The sequence below is a fragment of the Halyomorpha halys genome, unplaced genomic scaffold, assembly GCF_000696795.3.
Source record: "Halyomorpha halys isolate HHAL.00 unplaced genomic scaffold, Hhal_1.1 Scaffold74.1, whole genome shotgun sequence".
In the NCBI taxonomy this organism is placed as follows: Eukaryota; Metazoa; Arthropoda; class Insecta; order Hemiptera; family Pentatomidae; genus Halyomorpha; species Halyomorpha halys.
In genome coordinates, this window is record NW_027104736.1 from 770945 (window position 1) to 781475 (window position 10531).

The window sequence follows — 10531 nt, forward strand, 5'->3', positions numbered from 1 at the left end:
TTACTTTTTGACATATATAATTTCATATCACTTATTTATGCAGTTTTAAGTAAAATACTCATGTAATTTTAATTTTACTTTGGCATCGAGTATCTATTGTGCCGTAATATTCACCATCTATTTTTTAATTTTCGGATGTAATATTGCAAAGGTTTGAAGATTTTTCAATTTATGTTATTCATCGGTAAATTTCTACAACTGGTACATTCTGTACAAGTAAATTTAAAGTAAGATTGGAATGGAGTGAGACAGGCATGTAGAGAAACTACCCGTTGGTAACACTCTAAACTTTATCAATAACTTCAAATTTCCAATATTTTGACCAACTAAGGTCAATTTTAATTTCGATTTCTAACCCCACATTAGTCATTAAAATAGTTGCTGGCTGTTGTGCCCTGTCTAATATAATATAGTCAAAATTAATCTATATTTGTCACTTTTTCATTAATTTAAATGTAAATACCTTTTGATGGCAAATTATTTTAACAATACTATCAATCACTTATCAACAGCATATATTTGATTAATAATAGTATTTAGTGAGTATTAATTTGTTTAAGAGATGAAGTACCATTCAATGTTAAATAAGTTTTTATTTTTTCTTCGTAATACCCTTTTTTTTTAACATTAACTTTATTTTTTTTTACTTAATATGTACAACTTTAAAATTTAATTGAATAGATTTTTTTATTTATTTTCGCTTTCATGTAATAATTAAAGGGTATGAATTTAAAATCCATTGGAATAGTATTTCCCCTAATTTAGAAATACTTTTATGAATTTACATTTTTGTGATAATGACTATTGTAGTGAATTTTCGTTTTCGATATTAAAGGATGCAATGAGTAAAGGCTTATGATGGACCAAGTAGTCTAATAACCTCACCCTGATGAATATAGAGTTTAAAATGTCTAGTATTTTCTCTAATTGTTTTTATAATTAATAGAAAGAAGTTGTAAGAGTTGTATGTATTTAGCATTATAGTTTTTTCAACATCCAAATCCTAGGTCCTATAGGTAAGATTTACTTCAGGTCCAGCGCTGGCTTAATCCGCCTTCATGAAGTAGGATCGGAAGCATTCCATGCAAGTAAAGTTTAACATTAGATCTCTTTGCACCCACTCTATCCTCCAAGTGTTATTTTTACTATTAATTTCCTCTGGCAGTAGCCCAGACGAGCGGGAGACACTGTGGGAGTAGCGTGTGGTGGTGGAGGCGGCTCGTCAGTCTGCCGCCGGCTCTCGTCGGAGATGCACCATGAGGTGGAAAGTATCACTGACTCACCGCCAGACTTGTATCTTTTCGGCGAAGGTTAGTTTTTTATTATTATTACTAAAATGTCCCATAGTATAAATATGTTAGATATTTAGTTGCTGATTCCAATATGTCCTTATTCTAACAAAACAATATCGGATTAGATCATGTTGAGCTGAGCACAGGTCTATTATACTTACTTTCCTACATTTAGTGGCTATCGACTAACAATAAATATCATATACATAAAAAAAAAATACATATTCAAGATTATGTAAAGTTTCATAAATTTATTTCTTAATTCAATTTTTTATTTTCAGTAGAATCCCTTCCTGTCTTTTTAATCTGTTGCTGTAACTGAAACTGAGCCCAGTGCTGCTCAAAAATTAGTAATACCATTATTAAATAAACATGTTTTCCATAGCAATTTTAGCTGTAGTTATATCGCAACTAATTTTTGCACAACTTTGACTGAGCCTTAACAATTTATTTACTAATTTTTTTTCATTTCAATAAAAACATTTTATTTGAAGAGAATTACATTAATATTTTTATGTACATGATTAAAATAAGCTTGTAATTAATTATTAGAAGATAAACGTCTGTATTAATAATTTTATTTAAAGGTGTAACAAATACAATGCTTAATGTGTATGTTCATGGTATTTATGTGTAAATGCCTTCATAATTTTTTTTTTTTAATTTTCTAATGTTTGACAATTTAATGAATTTTATTTATGAAACATTGAATTCTATGAATATTGAATGATCTTCAGGCCGGAAAATTGAATTAAATTAATGGCTCGAATTATAAATAAGTTCTAGTATACATTTTATAATTCAATATCCTATAAGAGAACTCGCCCCTAATTGAATTACTGTAGACAGTTGTGAAAAAAGAAATGGCTTTGGCGGTTCAGCTCGTACAATTACCAACATTGCCTATATTAATACTTCATTTTACATATATAAAATTCAAAACATTTGATGAAATTAATAGTTTAGTCGTAAAAACTGAACGTCAGCTTTGAGAAAAATTGCTAAATTATTACTCACTAAAATCAGTAACGAAGTAGGTTTGAAAAGGCGGGAAAGTCCTTATTGCATTGAAATATTCATTTCATGTTCCCCCATATTTTAAATCAATTTTCTGTTTGTTTTACTAATAGCCTTCACTGAAGTGTTTGTATTTGAATTATTTTTTTCATAGACAGTGAATAATTTAAAATCAAACTAATCAACCTACTTATTAAAATTAATTTTGATATTTTAATTTTAGTGTAGGATAATTACGGAAAGCAATAAAATCGATAATTTTTATTTTAACTTAATTTCAAATTTTCATTTTATTAATGACTCGATAATTGTTTTGTTTTATGTTTGTTTCTTGACCGTTAGGTTTATTAGTAATATAAATCTCTTATCATTGTAATTAAATTAAAATCACACACCTTTTTAATAATTAAGGTTATATTATGGATGGCGTATGCATTCTTCTCAGTATGTAGTCAAGCAGCCCATGTTCAAAAAGTATAAATATATATATTAGTATTAAATAAATCAAAATTGTATCCTTGTAATAGTCTCAACACTTTTTATTACATCAATAGTCCAACGTTTCGTCCATCCTCAAGGACAATCTTCAATATAAATTCTCACCTCACATCAAAATTTAAAAATTGTTTCGCAGGTTATTCTGCCCCGATAATTAATTATAACTATTTATAAACCTTATAATTTAACTATGTATAACCTTCCACTCACTTTGAAAGTAAATAGTTTGTTTATATGGTAGTGATACTATGGATAAATTGAAAATTAAAAGTTTTAAATATTTATGAATTTTTAGAAAATAGGGTGTGTTTGACTTATAATTAATGACCTGGGCAGAATAGCCTGCGAAACAATTTTTAAATTTTGATGTGAGGTGAGAATTTATATTGGAGATTGTCCATGAGGATGGGCGAAATGGCCGAAACGTTGGGCTATTGATATAATAAAAAGTGTTGAAACTATTACAAGGATACAATTTTTATTTATCTCATAAATAATTACCAGTCTTAAGAAATCGTAAAAATATATATATTCGTACTTTGGGTAAGTTCGGGCCCACACTCGTATGCCCATCCTGGACCATGGCGAAATCGGTTTTGGGCCAGTAATGTGCCTAGTAATATAAGTTTCCTTTATTTTGATTTATTGTTCGAGACTGGCTTTATTATGAATTATGACAAAATATATCCATTTAGTTTCAATATTCTTTATTAAATAATTCATTTTAAAGATCCTACGTTGCGGCCATGACCTAGGTCAATCTTAAATTTAATTTCACACCCTCACATTAATCATTAAAAAAATTGTAAGCTATTCTGCCCATGTCTAATATAATATAATCCAATTAATCTATATTTGTCAATTATTTCATTTAATATTATATAATAAATCTTCTATTTACGGATTTCTTGGTTCTACTTTCAAATTACCTTGATCGGTATGGGACGAGTGATATTGCTGGTACATCATTTTCTTCGTTTTAATATTATCTAATTGGATTGATCAGTATGTTGTATGAATTAGCATGAAGAAAATGTGCTAAGTTGTGCATTCTTTCAGTTTTACCCAGTTTCTCCGGTATTATAAAAAGATAAACTGATCTATTGATTTCAGCCTGCTTTTATTCTGTTAAAAATAATGATACGATCATTAACGTGCATTTTACCGAAAATTTTCTTCGATGGGGAGCGCGTCCGATATATCACAAATCGTTAAATTATGTTCTTCGTTATCAATGATTCTATGTTTTCTAGATGGATATTTTTTCTGTTATTATAGAAAATTGAAGTAATAAGATTTATAGGAATTAAACTTTTATAAAATTCCTACAAAAATTTAAGTTTATGGCATGAACATTTTTCATTTTGATTTGCTTACAAGTTTTCTAATTTTCATTGGTTTTATGTTTTGTTTTTCAAGCGCAGTTATTAGCTCTTATTTAGAATAGATCAACCGGAAAGTTCTGTCAATTTCTTTGAATAAAATAAAACTATGCTGTCAAGGTCATGTTAGAGCAAATTCCTTTTTAGACAACTTCAAAGTTTACTAAAAGAATTGATTCGGCTCTGCAAACCTTTTCTGACCATATTCGGAACGTAGGATTGGCGTGTAAAGATTTAAGATGGGTGTCATATCTGTGCAGTAGTTTTTTCTTTAGCTAATTTTTGTCTATCTCTGCCACACTGAATCATGCTAATGCCACGCCACATACTGCTTTGGGGACTGTTCAGGAACTCGCAGAGCTAAGCTTGAAAATTCTGACACATCAACCATATTCCCCCATTATCTACCATATCCCCCACATGTTTCTTTTCTTACAAAATTTATTACTTTCCTTTACTCTAAAAACGGACAGAATCTTCAGGTAGACCTAATATTTAATTGCAATATGAGAAGAACTTTTGTTTTTTAACAATATTTTTTTATATGTATTAATATTTTGTAAACTATATTCTCGTTTGTTTGGTTTTACTAAATTTATATCTAATGAATATCATAAATATTTAACACGTTATGGAAGGCACTGCGCAATAACTTCTAAAGGTCAAATTTAAATTAACGAATAATTTTATTATTTAAAAAATACCTAAATAATTTATAACTTTTTTTAAAAATTATTCATAGTAATATCATTATTTGCTTCGTTTCATATCCTCGTCTTATTGAGGTTAATTATATCTGTTTTTAAGGTTTATTATTCATACTCCATTTGCTCGTTTCAACAAGTATAATATTAAGTAGTAGGTATATTTTGCAATTTTTTAATTAACTTATTTATTTTATAATAGAAAGGAGATTGTTTTAAATGATTTAAATAATGAGAAAAAATGTTTAACCACTATTTGGACAACTAAGTTTTCGTTGTTATATTTATTAAAGAATCATGAAACATATAAATTAAAAAAAAAAGTACATTTGTCATGATCTATTTTAGTTATGTTTCCTTAGTTATATTTCACTACTTTACACTGTGTACACTAACCTTAATTTCTGGTAAAACCAGCCATAATTTTTGAGTTTTCAGAAATACTTCTAAAAGACAAAATTGAATTTGGTGAATCGAGGGCTCTTGGGATTCAGGCCCCGTTGTAAGTTACCATCCTAGACACTCCGTTCTGACCTCCGTGTCTAAATATTCAGAGGAATAAAGTTTATCTATTATTTACAGAATACTAGATAGAATTTACAGATAGAATAATACGCCTATTATTTGTAGTTTTCGGATATTCTTTAACGCCGATTTTGAGCCGTTTAATTTTTCTCATGTTTTGTCATTACAAGTACAATTACTAGAAAACTAATTGTTACTAATTTAAAAAAAAAAAAAAATCGTTTTCCTCTAGTTTTCATATAGCCCAAGGAAGAGGAATAATAATGATAAGGGTCTTTTTTAAAAAGAGGTTCATAATTAGTGTGAAATATCTCAAATATGGCGGGAAAAAATGCTTATGAAATGAAAAAGGGGTGTCCTCTGGATGTTCGCCTCGAGGACTATCCAACCTTAGTCACGACAACTAGGAAGTATTAGTAGTCGGTAGGCGAGGTAAAGTCACTCTTAACTCGGTATACTGGAGACGTGGGAGCGGATGGGAACCCCGAAGATGAATTTAATGAAGCAATTCATTAATTTCGTGCCTTCCAGACAGTCCACCAAACACAAGGCAGCCGTAATTTAGGCTAGTACCTGACGGGTCTTTGGTGGAATAGAATGAAGGAATCTTGTTAAGTTTAAGGAAAGCAATCAATTTTCGACTGGGTTAACAATATTCCAGGACAGATGTTGATTGAAAATGCTGCGAGATTTGTTGGCGTGGATAGGTAGGCTATTGAGACAAATGGTCTTCATGGATAATTTTATTTGTGCGGAAGTATATACCATTGAGGATTTTACTACGGATTTAGGATTGTAAGCGAGAAAAAATCATTTATTTCAGCCCCAAGCTTCAAATCCGTAAGTCCAAATAAGCCTTATTATAGTTGTGTAAACCAGTATTCTGTAAATAGTTGGAAGCTTAGAGCGTTTGTCTACTAAGTATTGTAATAGTTTGACCCGATGTGCAGTTCCACTTTTTTACTGTTTTTTGTAAGGATTACAAGTTAGTCGTTTATTCAGATTTAGTCTCAGTTAGAAGTTTCCCCTGTTCAACAGGGTTAAGTGGAATTCTATTAAAGAATACTGTAGAGTACTCCGTAGGCTTAAGGCCAAGGGGTTTATCCTACAATTTTGTCATTATTTTTCAAGTGACGTGGGATCGGAGAATTTAGGATGGAGTTGACAGGTCGTTATTCATTTAAAGCATACTTGTCATCGTTATACGTCGTGAGGACAGTGTTATGATGGGTTGGGATGTAAGCTGTATAGTTTTTGTACATGATAAGGCTCAGGAAACTACCTTGTGTATCACCAATTGACTGAGAAAAGAGAGAAATGTATGCTAAATTGGCATATACAACTCTAAAAACAAAATGTTGAATATTTGGTCTATAAATTGCACTTATTAAATGTTTAGTCCTGAAGGGCCTCCCCTTCTCTTGATCCGTTCCTATTGACCATTATTATTGTTATGTTTACTATTATAATTATTAACTAGAAAAATGTATACTAGTTTATTTTTATTGACCATTATTATTCTTTATGATTTTCACCTCGTTTTTTAAAACGAATGTTTAAATTGAGTGAGGTCCTCAATGGCTGTGAATACTTGTGGATGTTGCTATCGTTCATGGTTTAATCGAATTTCATTAAAGATGAATTAAAATAGTTAATCAATGCCCATATCTTATTCTAGAGTGATAAAATCTCGTACCTGCGGAAAGGAAAGGGGAAGTAGGAACACTTTCGCTCTATGAGTTGCAAGGTAATGATTAGGTATCGTTGCGAACTGGTAGCGGAAGTAAAGTCGGCAATATAGGCAGGAGAAGGTTCCTTTCTCTTAACAATATCCTACGATATTGTACATCTGTAGGTCTGGATCTGTATTATTGTGCCGAGTAAATAAATGTATGAGATTTCATACTGCACCCGCATCTGTGAAATATTTAGAAAGATTTCTTCTGATTCGGCGACTTTTGTTAAGTTTCTCTAAGAAATGTTAGAGGGATTATCCTTCATTTAACTTCGTCAACGATCTGAGTTAGTGTAAGTAAGGGAGGTTGTTACCGGCACTAGGTTAATATATATGAAGTGATAGCGACGGCTGAGTTGGTCTTGTAATGCTTAAGGCTCCAATGGCTAAATCGAAAGTTGGTGTGAGGATTCAGTTTTGATTGGATTCTGCGGCAGATATTTTGTGGCGAAGACTGTAGGCAGTATCGGCTACGAACCTTTGGTTTAATATTAATAATTAGATATTGCCTTTATTACTAATCGTAGGGTGAAAATGATTTTCTGTTTTATGACAATTAAAGTCTACCAAGTATATAGGTGAGTTTGGCTTCCTCATTGTTTTCATGGTCCTATATGAATACGTCTATCGTTAGTCTAATGCTAAAGTGGTGTATCTCCAAACTTTATTTCCTTAGGTTTTGTTGAATTTTAACATTTTCTCCTAAATCTATCCATTTATCTCGTGATTATAAATTAGCTGCTACCTGATATCTCCAACCATAATTCAAACACAACTTTCTCAGAACTTTTCAGATATGTTACTTTGGCATTGCACCAAAGATATTTCAAGGTTTGAGAGTGAAATTTGTTCCTTGGTGTCTAAAACGTATATCGTGAGTGGAAATTGTCGATTCTAAGGACAAGAATGTTTATCGTTTCCTACATGTTAACGCCATATTTTATATTTAATTTGTGTTTAAATGTAAATAGTATTTAATTAGTATTAGTGTTTAATTTTGTTACATTTATTTTTATTTATATTATTTTAATTGAATTTAGTTATTTGAAATGGAAATATGTATTTATATTTCTGTGTTATAATTAAGTTACAGAGACAATTGCTAAGGGTTGATAACTGTTGCTAAGACATTGCCAAGCAACGGGCCGACCATTTTCATTTTTGATCTAGTTTCGGCTAATTAGTGGCCATGACAGTGTGTAACCAGCCCTGTCTGCGTTCGGTTGATGTTATTTATTGAACATTTTTGAGTGTTTTAGTCGATATTAAAGTCGGGAACCAGACCTTTTTAGCGTTTCTGGCCTTTAAGTGCAATATGAGTTGTTAATTAATCGGCTCGCATAAATCATTAAAACAACTAGACCCTGACTGCCCTTAATAAGTACCAGTGTGGTCATGTTGGCTTTTGGGACATTTCGACTGTTTATGAGCCACTACAACAACCTTGGACCATGGCAAGTAGCGGTGTATTTAGCTACAAAGCAATGACCTACACATCTCGACCAGCAAAATATCTTCCTCTGACCTATAGGAGTGGATCAATCTTTCCTCCACCAGTATTTATTACATATTGTTTGTAAATTTGTCTCTTTTGTTTTATTAATTTATTTATCTAATTTTAGTTTATCTAAAGCCTTTTTATTTTTACTTGTATTCATTGTTTTATTCATATTTATTTATTTTAGTTTAAGTTTTCAAATGTTCAGATTAATCAAATAAATGTTTATATCCGAACCAGCTTGTTTTTGTCCTTTTAAAGCTTTTCAACAAAAATACATTGTTGATTTGAGGTGGCTTTAACACTTCATGAACAGAAAGCTTACCTTTCTTCTATAGCGAGGAAGTAAAACATTTACATGTGAATGAAATATTTTAAAATTATTTTTTTCCTGCATATTTGAGTTGGTATTTTTTACGTTATTTTAATTTATATTTGAAGCAATTTAGCACGCTTTTATAAAACTCTGGACTTTCTGGAATTCTACTCTGTCAAATTTTATAATGCGGTCCGATTTTAAACATTTAAAACAACACAAATATTCAGAAGTGAATTAAATGGTATTATTTATTTATAATTTATTCCGCCTCTACTCCTAAAGTTTATTGATGGATTTCCCTTGCAACCACTATACATTACTGTAATAGTCTTTTTTAGAAAAATCGTTTCTAGATAGGATTTCTTCCATCCTTGTTACCATGATTAAATTTTGTCTCAGAGCAGAGAATAAGGTAATAACAAGGCAAGTGAATTACATTATCAAAGGAAACATTACTAATATACATATATTTTTGTCGGAAAACTGTTGTTTTACTATTTACTTTATTTTTTCGCCTTATTATTAAGTTTCTTGTATCTTTATTTCCAGTTTAATTCTAAAAAATATCCCCCTTCAATTCGTTGCACTTGTCATTAATATAGAAACCTGTGAATATTTAAAAAAAAAAAAAGAATTAAGTTTTATTAATTATAAATCTACATAGCTGTATATTATACACTGGCATAAGATCGAAGTTACCATGATTCTGCTTAATAGAAAGAATTCAAGAAAAAATTTTCAATTATTCTCCCATCTTCTGGAATATGTTTACATTATTTTCTGTAAAGGTCTGATTAATGTATAAATAATTTTTCAACTTTGTATTTATAGCTTCAAATTGTATTGTTAAAAAGTATGTATAAATGAAAGCGTTAAATTGAAGTATAAATTTCATGTCGATCCGATACTACTTAATACATAAAAACTTACGACAGCCTGCTCACCTGCAAGACACACCTTCAATATGGGTCATTGTATATGTTTTACTCAGTTTTGCAGGGTTGTTACTGCATGGTAAAACTGAAAGTGTGTGACCCCTTTATGTGGTTACTGCAACAAAGAAACATTGATAAATTTTAGATGTTAAATAATTTTTTTTCGGATTAGAGTAATAATATTTTGAATATTTTATGAAGTGGTCCGAATGTCTAATTATTTTTTAATATAAATAATTATAATATAATATTAATAAACTAAAAAATGATTGTTTTTAAAAAATATAACGAATATGCATTTTTTATTGACAAAAATTAAAATAAAATGAAAATTTTAGCGCGTATGTTACAAATAGAATTATCAATTACTGTAAAACTCGGTTTTTCTGGAGTTAAAACGACCCGAATTTAAAACTTTCATTTTCAGCCTCTTCAAAGCTTCCTTTGTAAATAAAAACTTTGAGTGATTGTAGAGAAGTGTTGTCCCCTCTTAGTCAAAGACCCCTCTCCCACATTTATTGCTACTGTTCTTTAAAGAGAAGAGCACACAAGTCTTACTCCCACTCATCATTCATCACACTACGAAACAAAATTAACCATTTATAATATTACTATTTTTATCGTTA

At 30.2% G+C, this 10531-nt stretch overlaps 1 protein-coding gene across 1 annotated transcript in view; it reads left to right on the top strand.

The window, feature by feature from the left end:
• Positions 1 to 1177: 1177 nt before the first annotated feature.
• The window catches only part of LOC106692869 (uncharacterized), a gene marked incomplete in the record, with an annotated part of 196086 nt that continues 186732 nt past the window's right edge, over positions 1178 to 10531 (top strand). The window contains 1 exon segment of the mRNA XM_067044821.1: positions 1178 to 1310. Within this exon segment, the coding sequence (XP_066900922.1) occupies positions 1250 to 1310 (61 nt within the window).